Raw genomic sequence first — 17,641 nt, forward strand, 5'->3', positions numbered from 1 at the left:
AAATTCTAAAAACCTATTTTTGTGAAATTTGACCTTGAATAAAAAAAATTTGCATACATGGGATCGATGGGGACTTTTCCACAATTTTCATGACAATGGTGTCCCTAACATCTATGCCGAAATTTTCAGCTTTCTGGGAATTAATGCAAAGTTACCCCTATTTTTTTTGGCTAAATTGACCGGACTATAAGGCCAAAGCCTTCATCACTTTAACAGCAAGAAATTAATACAAATAATTATACTATAAAGAAAGAAAAATGATTTTCACTTGAAAAATGTACTACTGTCAACTCATATTAACGCTCTCCCAGAACGATTAATGCATTTTTTAAGCAAAGACGATTAATCTTTAGATTAACAGCATTTGTTACGCTAAACAAAGATTAAATATTAATACAAACCAAGAGCGTTCCATAACGTTTCAGTATTTCAGTACATCTCGTCAAATATGTACATAAACTAATTTTTTCGTACACAAACAAGGCTTTTTGGTTAAAACCGCTTCGAAAGACTGCAAAAAAAATTCAAACCTTGACATATTTTGTTCTCGATTTGAAGAGGCATATTCAGTCAATATAATTATTAGACCAAAACTCAATTTTGAACCGGAAAACCTTTATGATTTTGTACGCAAGCCTAAGGCATAAGATTACATACAGAATTGTAATAAATAAATTGCATTTATATGGTTTGAATTTGTTAAAATCTTTTAGAAAAAATAAATGTGCACTGAAAGGAAAAGTTATAAATAGTCTTAAACATCCAAAGTGAAATATTTTCTTTTTCGAAAATCATGTTAATAATTCGGTTCTAAATTTTGTTTACCCTCCTTTTTTACAAATGAGTCGTTATTTTAACGCATTTTTTACGTTACGTTAAATTATTGTATTTTCCTTCCTTTCGACAAAAATCCTGTATTTTATCTTAAATTTTTTCTCAATGCCAAATTTGTGGAAATTATTAGGCTTTATATGATAAATATCTCTAATGGTCGAATAGCACAAAGTGTCATCTTGATAACAAACAAAATTCTTTTTCGCGGCTAGACTGATTCCGTCTTTGTAAACTTTTCAGTAACTATATTCGTATAATTTCTGAAGTTGACTATTTTGTTCTCATTTTACATAGATAACTTAACTTTCTATTACAAAAATATAGAAGCACATATATACTCTTTGTTCTCAGTAGCTCTGAGACATTTGAAGTTTTACAGTCCTATAGTTTCTCAAAGCTATTATTATTGTGATAACACTTTGAAGCCCTAGCATCTTCCTCATTCTTGGGTTTTGTATTTTCTAGTCCACTGAGCTATGATCCTCTAAAGTTTTACTGCTTCTGGTACCTCATTAACTTTAAGTTCTCCCTTTCTCCACATTTCTTAAGACTTCTAATATTATCTCCTTCGGCCGGTACAAAAAATACGAAGTAGCATACAATCTCAGTTAATTATATTTATTTTATTTATTTATTCTCTCAACGGCAATGCCAATATACATAACAAAAACACATTGTGGAATACATACAAACTTAAGTACTAGAAACAAGACAAGATTATAGAATTAAACCATATTAATCAAATAAATGACCACCAAACCAATATACTTGATAAAAACATAATTATCATAATTTGCAATGTTCTACCCTACTTCACTGCAAAAATCTAATCAATGGATTTCGGAACAATCGCCCATTTGAGACCTCCATTCAACCAATATACAGTTTCTAACAACTTCTGCATAGGGTTGCCTTACAAAGGAACAATTACTTAGATTGGTTTCATTGTTCTTATTCATTTCCCAATAATTGAAACCTTGAAGAGTACTATTATTAAATAGATATTAAGAGTAAAACTAAAATATGCTAATGAAACTTGGTAGGTTTCTTATTTAAAAACTGTACAATTTTAAAGTTTACATATAGAGAATTATATTAAAAGTAAGAAAAAAAGTTTCCAATTTTCTAATGTATTTGAAATGTAGCATATGTTTAGAATTAAATGTAATAATTTTGGAATCATTCTGATGATTGTTTTACTGTTTTCAAATTAATTCACTTTTACCGACAAAAGTGATATGAGATTTGAGAGGGAGGGCAGCTGATCTTGGATTTTTCGCTCATTTCTTCCCATCGGTGTCCTAAAAACAATAATCATACGATGTAGCGGTGGGACAACCCGATTGAATGTTTTCAACCCCCCCCCCCCCCCCACCCCCCCCCCCCCCCACCCCCCCCCCCCCCCACCCCCCCCCCCCCCCACCCCCCCCCCCCCCCACCCCCCCCCCCCCCCACCCCATCGAAAGAAACCCAAGTGCCGGCTCGCTCTATTACAAGCTTTATTGCACCCTTTACGAAATATTGAAAATTTTGGAACTTCATTCAAATAATATCGTTAAAATTTCCTCTGTTACAAGACAACATATGTTTGCAAAAAGCTCAGTAACGGCTGAGATACAAGTATTGCACACATGCAAACGGCCGCCATCGTGAAAAATTATATAATATTTTATGAAAATTACTTACGTTTCCATTTAAGAAAAGTATACTACAAGTACAACCACCCACCACGCAAAATTTATTTCGAAATTTAATCGTAGTCGTTCGTGTTGCCACTTATGAATCAATGGTGTGTTATTGGGATTTTCAAACCAAATGCTGGTGTCATATTGATTCTAACTAGAACAAATAATGTAATTGAAAATTACAATTTAACGTAAAAGAAAAATTAATACTGAAGTAAGTCGCAGTGGAGCCCCATTTTAGAAATTAGCTGAAAATGCAACCAACACCTGTACTTCCTCTTGGCCCATAGCACTATATTCGCTAAATCAGTTTCACTTTATGTTTAATTTTGTAAAACGACCAAGTAGTTATAAGTCATTTTTTGTTGATATTGTTTTATTCCTGTACACTTATTGAGTAAATGTATTATAAGTCAGGTAGCTAAAAGGTTCCACTTAATCACCAACACAGTTGAGAATATATTGAGAAAATATTGAGAATATTTAGAATATTTTGGGCCTTTCAGTTACTGTAAAACATAACAAGTTGAAATTAATTACAATTATATTGGCATTTTTTTGACGAGTTGTCATCCTGAAAACAGAAACATAGTAATGCAATGGCTAGGAGAACTTAAAAGCCTAACTTCATTAAGACTAAATTTTTAAATAAAAGCATCGCTAATGTTATGCAAACTAAATTTGAATACGTTTATTATCCACTGATTTGCAGATTTTTTTGCGGTTTTATAAGTAAAATCAGATGTCATCCTTTTCCTTGACAAACAGATGATTGCTTTAAAATTAAAACTCTTACATACTTCTCTCCTAAATCACTAACCGAACGAAATTAAATAACTTCAACGTGACAGTCAGGGTACTTGGAAGGGACGTGTGAGCAATGAAGGCGATTACAATGGGACCCTAGACGCTGCAGAATATACAGAAATTTACGCCCAGTCATTCACGCAAAGTTGGAGGAAGAGTCAAGATGGTCCTACTTTCAGAAGATGTACGGCAAAGGCAAATTAATTCAACCGGCAGAGCGTCTGTTACAACTCCTTCGGACTAAGGTAAGATAAATTTATCGTTAAGACTGATTTTAATAATTATGAGTATCAATAAATGCCGTGTAATTTAGTAAAACAAAAGGCTGTAATTGTTCTTCGTAAACAATCTTTTATGTCTGTTACTAATTTGAGATAAAATTTTGTTTTCTGCATTTGCACGAAGAATTAGTACCCTAGTCATTGAGATATGAAATAAACCTTGAAATTGATTATGTAAAACCTTTCGTAAACTGTGTGTGTGGCAAATACGCTTTGTGGAAATTAAATAAAACTAATTAGTTAAATAATTAGTTCTGTTGACAAAGTGTGCAGTATAAAACAGCATTTATTAGTACATGAAGTAGGTGAGCTGTTCGGGATCTGATTCAGTTACAGTTTATAGAGAAATGTGGGCTGATGTATTGAATCTGCTACTGCTTTTCCCGGCTCTGGGACTGGCGCTTCCATTTGGTATGATTTCAGTTTCGCATACTTAAATGAGCTGATCACGCTTCGTGATAGTCTGTATTATTATACAATAATTATAATATTCTATGAACATTTTATTTTTCTTGAATAGTAATTACAATTACACCAAAGTTTGAATTAGGGTAATTAAGCAAAATGTATAATGAAAATAATAACAACTCAAGTACGAAGATATCCAGTAACATAAACTGACAAGTGCCTGTAAAAGGTTGATATGAGTTTTAATGCTTGTCTCTAGCTGAGAGTTTCTGCTTTACAGCGTTATTAATTTATAACTAAGTGGTCAACAGCAGTTTTAAACGTAATCTGAGCCATGGTGATCCGTTCATGACTAAAATATTGTCCATACTTCAACATGGGAATGTTGTTTTGTTTATGTACAGTATAGAAAGAAAAGGAGATTAAAATTGTAAGAAGGGTAAATACATCTCTAGTGTTTCCTAGAGCGTCGAGTTACCTAAGACAGAAGTGCCTTGAGGGCTTACCAAGGTATCCTCTTGAAATAATTCGGAATATGACTATTTTCCAGAGGAAATATATTTGCTTGGAATGGCGGGCGTGTTTAGAAAATCGTAGCACTGCGAAGTAGGGGGTTGAAAATGTATAAAACTTTCTTATTACTTTAAATATATGTATCACCAAATAAGTTTATATCTCCAGTTAAAATTTATTGTTCTCATTCACTAGGGAAAATTCGATTTTAATGAGATAATTATGTTCTGAGAACCAATAAGTTACAAGTCAAGTTCCCTGGCAAAATATGTTTTCTGAAAAATTTTAAGCTTAAAAGCAATTGGTTTTAGACAAAGTGTAAGTTTAAACTTGCCTAATTTTATTTTTTGTATCTATCCTTCCCAAAACGTCTGTTTACGAAAGACTTAAGTCATACTAACTGTAAATTTCATATTTTAATTTTAAAAATCTTAAAACGTTTACTTGCACATCTTGGATTGTCACTTTTCAGCTTTTTATTACATTAAAAAGTTGTTGCTCTAAACTTGACTGTTTTAGGACAAAACAACACCGAAACGTCCATTTTTGTCTGTGAAAGTGAACCGGATGTGGATGCAAATATTATCGAGATGTACCTCTCTCCCACTTCAGGACTAGGGACTCGCAACTTTGTGCTGAACAAGGCTCGACGATGGACTCACGGAATCGTTCCTTATGAGATTGATCCTTCATTTTGTAAGTTTCCTCAAAATGTTGTAAACTAAGTATAGGGCAATACATTGGGTTGGTAACACCATGGATTAAGTTGTTGATTACATACAGATGTGAACGAAAAATAAAAAATCTATAACTAATTTGCACGAATAAGGAACATTCGTAAATTTTATTATTTTAAGTACATTTTTTCTAAGGAAAGCGTTAAAATTCCCTCGTAAATATATGTTTTATCACACTGCTTAAATAACAGCTGTGTTTTAATACCTACTTTGGCCCATAAATTGGTTTTTTCGTCATCTTATAACAGATATCAGATAAAGTTAGCTCGTGCACAATTCAAGTTTTTTCAGTGTCATTCAATTTTGTTATCGTTGTAGAAGTAAACGAAAAAATACACATCTGTAAACTAAACAGAAGTATGTTGATTTAGTATATAATAAAAATTAAATAAAACGTGTAAGTTTTAATTTTGTTTTCCGTTTGATAAAACAGTTGTTCATCAAACGGAAAAAAGTGTCTTTAGGCTCTTAATAGTATTTTCCGACCTTGGCATTGCGTACCGAAAAAACCACATTTGTTCCTGGTGATGAAAATTACTATTTCAATAACAGTGTTATATTTATTTTATAACCTTTCAGAATTTATACTTGAAAGGTTTACTTGGGGACTTATTTAAATATTGTAAAACTTCTTACAATCTATGTAATTACGTTGATGATATTGTAGATTTCGAAATAGATCAACCTAACTTTGGATCCGGAATGGAATTAATAGAAACGTCACAAATCTGTAGTGAATTATAATATTTAATGCAGCGAATTATATACAATAAATTCATCTACAGAACTTGTGTGAGAGCATAAACAGTGTTATATGAACACTGTAAAAACAACCCCTTCATCCTGTAACTTTCTAACATCTTTACAATATTTGTATCTGCGGGTAATTTCCTTCCAAGATTTTCTATCCACTCCTTACTTCTCCTTTCCCTGTAGTCGTATCTTTACCTGCTAGTCCTTTTACCTTCAAATATTTTCCTTGAGAGACTGTCTTGGGTGAAGTTTACTAGAATACATTATGATCGCACTACCACTGTTTGTATAAGTGGGCGAGCTTCAGAGAAACCTACCAATCATGAGGCTGGAAAAATTTCATTTTTGTATGAATGTATATCTGTCCCGCAGATCTCGAGAATGAAATGCAATAAATGAGCTAAAGATTTGACATTTTGCAAGCAACCTCAGCGAAGCCTGTTAGGAAACATATGTTGTGGCGTACTCACGTTGTAAGTATAAAACCAATACATCACTAACGTTCGAAATTTTAATTTTTCAGCCGAAGCCCAAGTGGCGAAAATAAAAGATAAGATAAAATTGTTCTCTGATGTCTCTTGTGTGAAGTGGGTTCCACGCTACACTCATAAAGATTATGTGAAGTTTTCTCACTTCTATCACAAGGAGACGTGCAACTCTCTGGTGGGACGTAAAGGTGGTGAACAGGTAATAAACCTGGGAGACGAGTGCTTCAACGACAACGGCTTCCAAGGCGCTATACCCCACGAGATGATGCATGCCCTCGGGTTCGTACACGAGCATCAGCGGGTGGACAGAGACTGTTTCGTCAAGGTGACTCAACAAGCCTCCTGTGAGTGATCAGTTAGTAATCAAGCAGGTTTAAGTGAATGAAGAACGACTGAAATAGGTGAATGAGATGACTGTACCTTAACAAGTTTTAGCAATTTAAGTCTAAACACCAATTTTAAATTGAGCGCGGTAATGTTATATGGAATACAAATCATAGCAGCTGTCGAAATTTTTTTCAATGTGAAATTATATTTTCATACCCAAGGTCGGATTGAGATCTCCTACAAGGTAGTGCAGAGTCAATTGACACACAACACTCGACTCCGGTACATTCTGATGTCAAAAGTGAACGCTGCAAGTCATTTTAGTGATAATGTTCTCAATGTAGACAGAACATCTCGTTATTCAATCACACTAAATATTTTATTCAAAGCAGTTGCAAAGGATAAAAGTTAAATATAAGTTAAATAGTTCATTTTCATAAGTTTTATTTTAGCTGCTCTTTCAACAGCGTTGATTTAGAAAAGCCTTAAACAAATACCTAACCTTAGAATGAAAATGGGGTCTTTTAATTTTTCTTCCATTGAAGGTAACAAAATTTTATGTAATTAAAGAATATGTTTTAGCAATAATAAACTAAAGCAATACCTGTATTACATTATTATCTCCTAGTCAAGAAACTGGTAGAGACGTTTAGTAATATGAAGTAGTTCATGCACATTAGCGGTTGAGGCAACGATGTTTCTCTAATCACAGCTATTATTTGCCGGAGTTCGGTGCAGATTTAGTTTATACTATCAGCTCCAAAACATTTACATTCATTTTTTTTGATTGAACAGAGGTTGCAGACAATAATGTCGGAAATGTCGCTAGTAACAATTAGTAATCAATCAGTAATAAATTAGGTCAAATGGTTAAATTAATCGCAGTTGACATTAGGGGTTAATGTGCCAAATATGCTTCAAGGGTTTTTAATGAGATGCCAGTTCTCCCTTTGAACGTCTATCCTAGGACAATCTATAAGTTCCTACTGTCATCTCAACATGATGTAAACACAGAGGCGTAGCTAAAGGTCGGGTGAATGTGGCTTAGCTAGAGGTGGGGTGAATGTGGCATAGCTAGAGGTGGGGTGAATGTGGCGTAGCTAGAGGTGGGGTGAATGTGGCATAGCTAGAGGTGGGGTGAATGTGGCGTAGCTAGAGGTGGGTTGAATGTGGTGACCTGGCTGTTAAACATTAGGTAAAAGTAAAGTAATAAAAGAGATCAATTAAAAAAATTACAGTATTTATATTATTAAGTTAAAACATAAGAAGATGGCATATTTCATAAATCTGTAAATAATTCAATTCGTCCAAATGTTGTTAAAAACTTCACTTTATTCACAAACTTCTCACAAAACTGACTCGAATTAGATTTAGTTTTAGGTAGATTTTGTATACAAAATCAGCCTATTGCAGTGTCCTTATGGCAGCACTAGCCGAAAACCACTTCCGTTATGTGTATAAAACGTGTATAAAACGGGGGTGGTCTTCGGCAAGTGCTACTAAAATATACATGTATGTTTAATATATACAAGGTGTTTGAAAAGTCTGGGTACGGCTTAATATTTTACAAATCATAGCAGATAACATCTTTAAACTTTGCACAGTGTCATATGGCTATGTAAACTATTTTTCCTTGCTATTACCATGACATGCCAACCATGGGGGGACGGCCCACAGAGGAAAACATGGAAATCTTAAATTAAAGCACGGGTCGAGTGATTTCACTGACTTTTTTTAATTTGCAAGTTATGTCATAAATTTATAACCAATAAAAAACAACTAAAAAGAATTCGTCGTCTTTATGTTTATGAATTAATTAAGTTCTACTATTGTTCTTTGTTGGTGAGATAGTTAACTTACCACTTAATTTTTTAATTAAATTTTGTTGTTATTTTTTATAAATAATAATCAGTGAAACCATTAGTTAGTAGAGTGAAACGCCGCTTACCGCATCAGAATACGACGATCCAGTCATAAATGGCAGCGCGTAATGTATTTCACAATGTGTACCTAAAACAACCCGCCATTTCCGATTGGATAAACCTTTTGAGATGCGGTTTGCGGCATTCAACTCTACTAAGTGAGCTCTTTCAAATGAGGTATCACTCGACCCATGCTTTAATTTAAGATTTCCATGTTTTCCTCTGTGGGCCGTCCCCCCATTGTTGACATGTCATGGTAATAGCAAGGAAAAATAGTGTACATAGCCATATGACACTGTGCAAAGCTTAAAGATGTTATCTACTATGGTTTGTAAAATATTAAGCCGTACCCATACTTTTCAAACACCTTTTATATAGGCTATATATCTATATATATATATAGGCTAAACCGAAATGTTTTAAATTTGTAACAAACAAATAAAAACTATGTCTATAATTGGGTAAATTCATATAATCTACGGTTCAACATATAAAACACGTCTTGTGGAAACGATAACTGTTCCAGACAGTCCGATACGTGTTGGTATGTTATTGACAGTGTTATTAAATAATATAATAATCTAATTATAATAATAATATTATTTTTTTTCAGTGACTGAACGGGCAGACTTTGGTATAAAACAGAATACGGACTACGGATTTCCATATGACTTTAGAAGTATCATGCATTATGGTGCCGGAGTCAATATGAAGGCACTGCGTGGGGTAAAGTACATTAATTGTTCTATCAGTACGTGAATAGTATCATTCGATTTACCCTTATCGTAGTTTTAGTACTTTTTGAATTAATATACGAGCACATGTATATAAAAGTTTATGTAAAAATACTAAAAGAGTTTTGTGGTTTTTAAAGATGCTTTCAGCAATTTTTTGATTTATTAAATCTCTAACACTGAAGAATTTTAAAGTGTCTAACACTGAAGAATAATTTTTTAAAGTAAAGTAAAGAAAATTACTAACAAAGTAAAAATTGAATTTTGAAGATAAATTAAAGTGAAGAATTGCCAGATCAGATTAGAGTGTGAATGTTTGAATTTTGAAAACTGAATAAAAGACAAGCTGTAAGAACTTTGTACATTTTTGGGAGTGAAGAATATATTACAAGTTTGAATTTAAAAGTCATCAAGAAGCTTTTTATTTTAATATTTAATTTCAGTAATTATTTTTAAGAAGAAATTTTATTTTAGTTTGATCTTTATTTATTTCAGAAGATTTATTTTTATTTTTAAAACCTTCACAAAAGTTTATTTTAAATTTCAAAGCTAACCCCTCATGTGCCAGTAAAACGATACAGTTTCAATAAGAATGCAGTTACATTTTTAAATAATGTATATGTGACGAAGTTGCTTGATCTCACAAAGTGTTAAATCTTGATTAACACACTCTAACAACGTTTTGTTTCAGGATATATTAGGTAATTTTGATGGGAAGTTCACAGAGCTGGACAAGATGAAGCTAAACAACATGTACTGTGGAGGTCCAACTTACTGTAAGCAGTATCCTCAGCCGTGTGCAGTGTTCCAGTGGGCGCAGAAGAAGTGCTCACCTAGCTTCTCTAACCCTTAATTTTACTCATAGAATATTCTATACATTCTATTAGAGAATTCTACAAATATACAGGTCTCGAGGTCACAATAAATAACATGGCAGCTGTCAATCAGTTTTAATGTTGATCTGAATAGTTAAGCCTTGCTTTATTTATTTATGATAATGGATTGAAAAACAACAAAAAATAAAAAAATATTGATAATTTTGGACTTTTTATATTATTGACCTAAAGATTTTTCTCATGTGGAAGAAGAAAGGATTCGTTTGCAAACAAATTAAAATAGTTAATTAAATTTGCACAACAATTATTCGCTGTGTTATCTATTTCCCGCATTGTAAAGAGTAAGTAAAGTCTAGATGTTTCTGATGTCGAAACGATGTAGAAAGTTCATTAGATTTGTTTGGATACCTCCAGACGTACATGAGTCAAGTCTGTGGCAGCGTCGAATTCCAGATGCTGCACTAAGAGGAAGGTGAACTGGAGCTAAACTCAACATTCGCATTGAATCAAACCTTCCCACCATAGCTACGTTACGTGTTAACTGAAGTAGTCTGATTTTACCAAAGACTCCACTCAGCCGTTGTTAATTGTTTCATGTTCAAACAATATTTCATCGGGTACGAAAATAAGGTATATTTCCAAAATAGAATTAACTTGGATTTTAGCAATCGGGCGTTTTAAATAAGTGACCCACTTAGCTCTTGAAAGCTTCTGGCTTCTAAGTGTCCAAAACATACCACCTCTAAGACAACATAACATCTAGAAACCTCCGAATTCACCAAATGTTTGGGCGATACTGATGAATGAGTATGAGAGAGCAGGCTAGCAATATCTGTATCTGCTTCCACTATAATTCTAGAAAACTATTTTGTGCTTCTCTATTATATTACAGAAGGATACCGTACGGTGGATTCTCATTTCTACTGTATTTCGATGACGGATTTATTATTTTGTAAACAGCAAACCGACAAACATCATCGGTTAACACCTTCAATGCTTATTGCTGTTGGCATCCAAGGCCAGCCTTCATAATCGTTCTTTCATTACATCGCAAGTAAAATTTTTAAACACTGAGATTTGGTTATTGGCTTTAAAAGTATGTGCAAAAGTGTTGGACCATGGCAAATCTATTGGTCTGTTTTTGGAAGTTTCCGTTATTTGTGAAAGAAAAGCTCATTTTAAAATTAAAATAATATAGTTTATATGATATTTTTAACATAAATAAATAAATACACTTGTTTTATCTACCTTTTGGTGTTGCAAATTGTTAATGAAATAAAAGATTTTGAATTTTATAGGAAAGCGCATTACCCGACCTGCCAAGGCAGGTTTCTCCTACAATAAGTGCAATACAAATGTTTTTTACCACTATTATGAATTTGTACGATATACGTACATAACAGTTAGGTGTATGCATTTTAATAAAAACATTGGCTCATTTATAACACAGTTAAAACAATCCCTGAAATAATGTTACATATTTTAGAGGAAAAATTATAGTTTCATATATGTACTCAGGAGGTAGAGTGTGTATCGTTCAGTAGTAACTGAGTAATTGGTTTGATCACAAGATAAAAAAAGTTGTATGCCTCGATCAATGATGATAGGAAGAAAAGCCTTACTTTTAATACAAATTTAATCACAAAAGGACTTATGCAAGTTCAAAATTATGTTTAAACTCGGAATTTGAAAATAGTGAAATATGGTTATGCTTGCGATCAATTTAAACATGAATTTTATTTAGTAAGTCTCTGGCTGTGATAGATCCTAACTGTACTAGTACTATCGGAATATAGACAGTAGGTCACTGTTCCATGGACACGGCGATTAGAGCTGCTAAAATATGTATCTCGATATGCCAGCATCAATACAGTGCAAGAATACATGGCAAACAGTCCGTATGTACAAAATTTGCCTTATACGTACAAAGAACAGTACTATTCCAATGTCTATATTGCATGATACAAGGTAGGTCACTTCCATGAACACCGGCCGTCAGAACCGCTAAAGAATGTACCTCGATATGCCAGCATCAATACAGTGCACGATTACATAGCATACATTCTGTATGAACAAAATCTTCCTTATACGTACTATTCTGATGTCTATATCCCGATATAGACAGTGGGTCACGGTTTCCATGAACACCGGCCGTCAGAACCGCTAAAGAATGTACCTCGATATGCCAGCATCAATACAGTGCACGATTACATGGCATACATTCTGTATGAACAAAATCTTCCTTATACGTATAAAGAACCATACTATATCGATGTCTATATTCCGATATAGACCGTAGGTTACTGTTTCCATGAACAGCGGCCATCAGAACTGCTAAGAGATGTGCCTCGATATGTGTGTAAAGTAGTGATAACCTTTTTTTGTACTGTTGGAGTTTTAGTAACTATAAAATGTTTAACAAATAGATCAAATATTAAAGCAGACAAAAGTTTAATTTATAGTTTTTTAAACTGGTTCTCGTAACTTAGGAAATCTATTTGGAAGTTACTAACTTTTGGAAAAACAAATATTTAATCATTTATCCAATTAGAATTATTTATATAAACTCTACTAAAATCATGAATGTATTAATAATGTGCGTTTGGTTTGCTGCAGTTTGGCTAGGATAAGTCTGCACCGTTTGTATGTTTACACCAACAAGTTAATTTAATAAGAAAGGTGCACGTGGAATTACAACGAGAAAGTGCAGTCTATTCAATTTAATTATACGATCAGCAAACATCATTTGAGTTTCGTGAAGTGTGGTAGAAAACCATCAGTCACACATTACCACTTTTTTTAATAACTCAGAATAGTGTCTCTCTCCATTTGAGAGTGAACCCTTAGTAGCTCATTAACAATTAAAAACTATTTAATACTTGGGATCGATGGAATTATATGAATGTTTCTATAAAGATGTTCTCTGAGAAATAGGTATACAATCCGGATTCAGACAAAACTATTTTATTAAATTGTGTATAATGTTGTTTGATACTTGTTTGGTTTAATAGTGCAACAAAGTTTGAGATTTATTTTAGATTTTTAGGCTGTTCAGCCTAAACATATTGAGTAACAAGCGTTTAGACACGTATTAATTATACTTTTTGAAAGGAGACATCTCCTATCATTTCTTACGACATTTTTTTACTAGCGGGAAAATTGCATGAGGTTGAACATTCTAAGTACACGAGGTCTAGTATGTTCTTATAGGAAAAGATTATTTTTTTCCAGCCGGCAGTTAACAATCGTTATAGCACGTGTTGGGTTCCAACCTCGTATAGGGTGATGGACATTTTTGTTCTTTTCAACATACACACCAATAACAATAACCCAATAAATATTTTCGCCAAAAATAGGTTTATTAAAACCTGGGTGAATGTTTTTTAAGAATTGGTTTAATTTACTTAAAAAGTAATTTTAAATGGAATGCTTAAGAATAATGAGAAATATAAATGGTATAGATTTGAAACTTTTTGAATTCCAAATAATAGAATGCCTTGAATTATAAAACACTTTTGCAATTAACTTGTAACAGATACTCCTTTAATATCCTTATTCTACTTGTCACCACTCAATGATTAACATACGTTAATTGATTATCCTTAAGTGTAAACATTGTAGAGATTTTTAATGTTTCTTCTTCGGTAATGATAAGCTTTAAAAAAGAGTGTGTAAAGAGTGTAAAGATTTGTAGTAAAAAGATGACAGGAAATTCTGGGAACCCAAGACTTCAGCCTCAGCAGTTGGGACATTAAGAAACTGAACTACGCGTATTGTGGGGAACCTCACTTTTGTGACACCAACCCTCAGAAGTGTAAAGAAATGGACGAGGCCGAGAAGTTTTGTAAAATGATTCCTGTACAAAATAAACCAAGATTATTGTAAACCAATACTTTGTAATTACTTCCTCGTAGTTCAAACAAAATACTACTATCTAATGTTATACGGTATGAATGAAGATCATAATATCCTTCCACTTCTCGTTTAGCATTTTTTGCAATGGATAAATGAGACATTTAATTTGCAAATGAGTTGAAAAAATATGTACATTTCTCATTATTAACGCTAGAGCTTAACCATAATAAAACAACAACCAGTTAAAGTTAGGAAATAAACAAAAAGGATTTTTATCTTCATCCTCCCAGGATTAAGGTACAGAAGGTTTAGTTTGTTCTAATATTTAGATCCAAAAATGTACACATATAATTTCCACTCTTCTACTTTATCTTTCTTCCTATAAAAAGTGTATTTGCGTTGTTCAAAGATCCTTTAGGGATTTCATTTCCACCTTCCTCGTGAAGGACATGATAAAGTGAATTTCTTGGTAAAAAAAGCATTTATTTAGACAGAGTAATTTATTGGTTTTAAATGCAATGAAAGAGAAGAGTTTGTATACACTTTTATGTGCATTTATGTTTTAAGAACCTCTAATTCTTTCGAAAACAAATATTTAATTGAAATATTACACAATGGTGCATATTTCAGATGTATATTGAAAACCTTGTGAGTATTTTAAGTCCTCCAGTTTGAACCTACGCCGCCACGAGTGTCGAGGGAAATCTCGTAGTGGGTACCCCCGTCTTACAACAGGCCGTATCGTGTCTTACATCCGAGTGATTCGGTTATAAGGAAGAAACATTTTAGAGGATGAGAGCTGAGAGCGCACCCGTCATACGTTATGTGGGGTATCATTTATTCCTAGATCTCCTGTAGAGTGCAGCATCTCCCTACATATTGTACATGTGCATCATCCTCATTACTTTGTTTGAATTCCGTTTGTCAACTAAGATGAGTAGCCTATTAACTAAGGAGAAAATTTAACGAAATGATTGGATGCAATTAATCATAACAATTGTGACCTACGATTGAAAATAAACACATTAAAGACAAAACTATTATAATGGACAACTAAAGAAGAAGGCAAGGTGGTACTTTCCTAGTCATCACTACATAAGTGAGTATTAATGATATGCCATACATTGTACCTGAAAATTATATGGTTTATAACGCTCATATAACACATTTACGCTGGCATTTTATTTGACTTCTCATTGATTAGCCATACAATTTGCTGTACTAAAAACGTCGTCACATCACTCTTTATTTTCCATTATTTATTTTTACTATTATAATAAAGTACTTGACGCTCATACTTAACTTGTTTTACGTTTTGGGCCAAATTAATCCATAGATATATAATCAATACTCTTGAAGTTAATTTAGAAATAAATTATATTGCAAATTTTATTGTTATAGACCCATCTTCTATTCCTTTTCGACAATATAATTTTTGCTGAAAATAAAACATACAGACCTGTGCGGTGGGCTAATGTTTATAAAGTTCTCATATTTCACATTTCGTATTTCAATTTTAATTGAGAAACATGCACCTTCTTCACTGACCTTTCGTCCTTTACATCCTGAACTATGAAGGTCACTTCTGTTAACTTGTATATAATTCTATAGGGTCCACAAAACCGGTTTGCCATTTTTGCCTGAAATTTCTCCGCTTTATTACTCAGCCAGTGTATCTTAACATATACTAAGCTTCCAACTTTGAATGGGTGTTGACATTCCTTTTCACTATAGACTGCCCTCTTCCTGTTAGATGAAATAGACTTTTTTACGTTTAACACTGTTCTTTGGAATCCATCCAAATTATCCGGCTTTGACACATCACAGTCCAATAAATCATTAATGTTCCATCCATTGGTCAGTTCCAAGTTAGGCCTATTTCAGAACATAATTTGATTTGGTGAATTTTTAGTAGCTTCCGATGTCGCACAATTTATTGCTAATTGTAATTCAGTTAATTTGGTGTCCCACTTAGTTTGATCCCAATTAAAGTAAATTTTTAACATTTGTTTTACAGTCCTCAACTGACGTTCACTTTTGTTTCCCTGTGGTACAAATGGCGTTACAAATTGATGATTGATTCTTTGGGGAATAAATAGTTTTTTAGTTCGACACTCCTAAAACACTGTGCATTGTCCGACACTAGATTTTTGCAATATGCAAAATCTTTTTAAATTTCACATCAGATCTAATTTACAATGAAATAAAACATTGGTTAATTTGATCGCGATTTAAGTGAAGTGATTTAATTACAAACAATCGTTGAGTAACCGACAACTAGTAAATAAAACGTTGATTATCAAATATGGCATTATTAGAATATCCCAGATTTTGTTTATACATTGTGAGAATATTGTAATTTCGTAATGTTACCTTAAAAAATGTCTCTGTTGACAATAATTTGCGAATGAACAAATATTTATCTCCAAATTCATATACAAGCTACATATATAAATAAAGATAACAGTTCATGTACAAAAATGTAGGAAAATATCTCTAGAGGGACTTAATCTGTTTGTAGAGATCTAGATGTGAGTGATCAGATGTATAGATTTATACAAACAACTGAAACTAGATACATTTTTAATAGATAGAAAAAGACATCTATTTAGTAAATAGTGAACTTTAAAATATTATACTCATTTAAGTAACGCGTATTTTTATAATTTTAAAACATCACAGCTACATCAAAGAAAGAGTTACTTAATCCACAATAAAAATAAACAATATTGAAAAAGTCATGGAAATTACAATACAAATCTATAGTACATAGTATGTTGAGTAAAATCACTTCTTTAATTTGACCTTCAATAGAAATGATGTCCTATAAAAACTAGTGATGAATAAAAAACTACACGGTGTTGACGAAAGACAATGGTTATGTCAGCAATTATGCTGCAGTATCAGTTACTAAAACATTATCATTACAACCGTAACTTTAGTCATTCAATGTGCTAGGGTTTTCTATTACGATGTGGATTAATATATAGAATTGTTATTTATCAGTTTGGTTGTTGGCTCATTACTTCTGACATGGGTAAGAACTATACTTCATATTTATGAATTCTGCATAGTTTCAATGAAAATATTTGCAACTTTCATACTTATTGGCTGTGCTTTAGCGAAGCATATCACTCGTGGGGCTAGACAAATTTAATTTATGTCTGTTTGTCCGTATGATATCTAGAAAACGGACTGATCTATAAGCTTGAAATTGTCCATGAAGCTTAATTTCTATATGGGAAACACTTGAGATTGATGATGGTGCACGTCACTCAATGGAATTTGGCTGATCGATGGCGAATATTTTAACATTGGCCTTAGGGAGCAACCTTATTATAACAACGAGGAGATAAAAAATAAATAAAATTGTATGGAAACTTACTATACTATAAGAGCGAATATAATCATAAGTAGCATAACTATTTAAACACATATATCATTATTTTAGAGTGACTCTT

The 17,641-nt window shown here is 32.8% G+C and overlaps 2 protein-coding genes across 2 annotated transcripts in view; one reads left to right on the plus strand and one right to left on the minus strand.

Annotated features, from left to right (window-relative positions):
• The first annotated feature begins 3,860 nt into the window (after positions 1 to 3,860).
• LOC124357183 (zinc metalloproteinase nas-12-like) lies at positions 3,861 to 10,526 on the plus strand. Its single transcript, XM_046808703.1, has 5 exons — positions 3,861 to 4,018; positions 5,048 to 5,224; positions 6,542 to 6,850; positions 9,369 to 9,481; positions 10,181 to 10,526. Exons 1-5 carry the CDS (start codon positions 3,955 to 3,957, stop codon positions 10,340 to 10,342), a joined length of 825 nt encoding a protein of 274 aa, XP_046664659.1. The 5' UTR covers positions 3,861 to 3,954; the 3' UTR covers positions 10,343 to 10,526.
• Positions 10,527 to 10,649: 123 nt separating this feature from the next.
• LOC124357184 overlaps positions 10,650 to 17,641 on the minus strand; it is a 183,003-nt gene continuing 176,011 nt past the window's right edge. The window contains exon 4 of the mRNA XM_046808705.1: positions 10,650 to 10,808. Within this exon, the coding sequence (XP_046664661.1) occupies positions 10,716 to 10,808 (93 nt within the window). The 3' untranslated portion in view covers positions 10,650 to 10,715. The remainder of the gene's footprint in view (positions 10,809 to 17,641) is intronic.

This window comes from Homalodisca vitripennis, chromosome 3 (genome assembly GCF_021130785.1).
Source record: "Homalodisca vitripennis isolate AUS2020 chromosome 3, UT_GWSS_2.1, whole genome shotgun sequence".
Lineage (NCBI taxonomy): Eukaryota > Metazoa > Arthropoda > Insecta > Hemiptera > Cicadellidae > Homalodisca > Homalodisca vitripennis.

Coding starts and splice junctions, on each gene's coding strand:
- LOC124357183 (XM_046808703.1), top strand. CDS start 3,955: ATGTGGGCTGATGTATTGAATCTGCTACTGCTTTTCCCGGCTCTGGGA. Junction 5,225..6,541: donor TGAGATTGATCCTTCATTTT/GTAAGTTTCCTC, acceptor TTAATTTTTCAG/CCGAAGCCCAAGTGGCGAAA. Junction 6,851..9,368: donor GGTGACTCAACAAGCCTCCT/GTGAGTGATCAG, acceptor ATTTTTTTTCAG/TGACTGAACGGGCAGACTTT.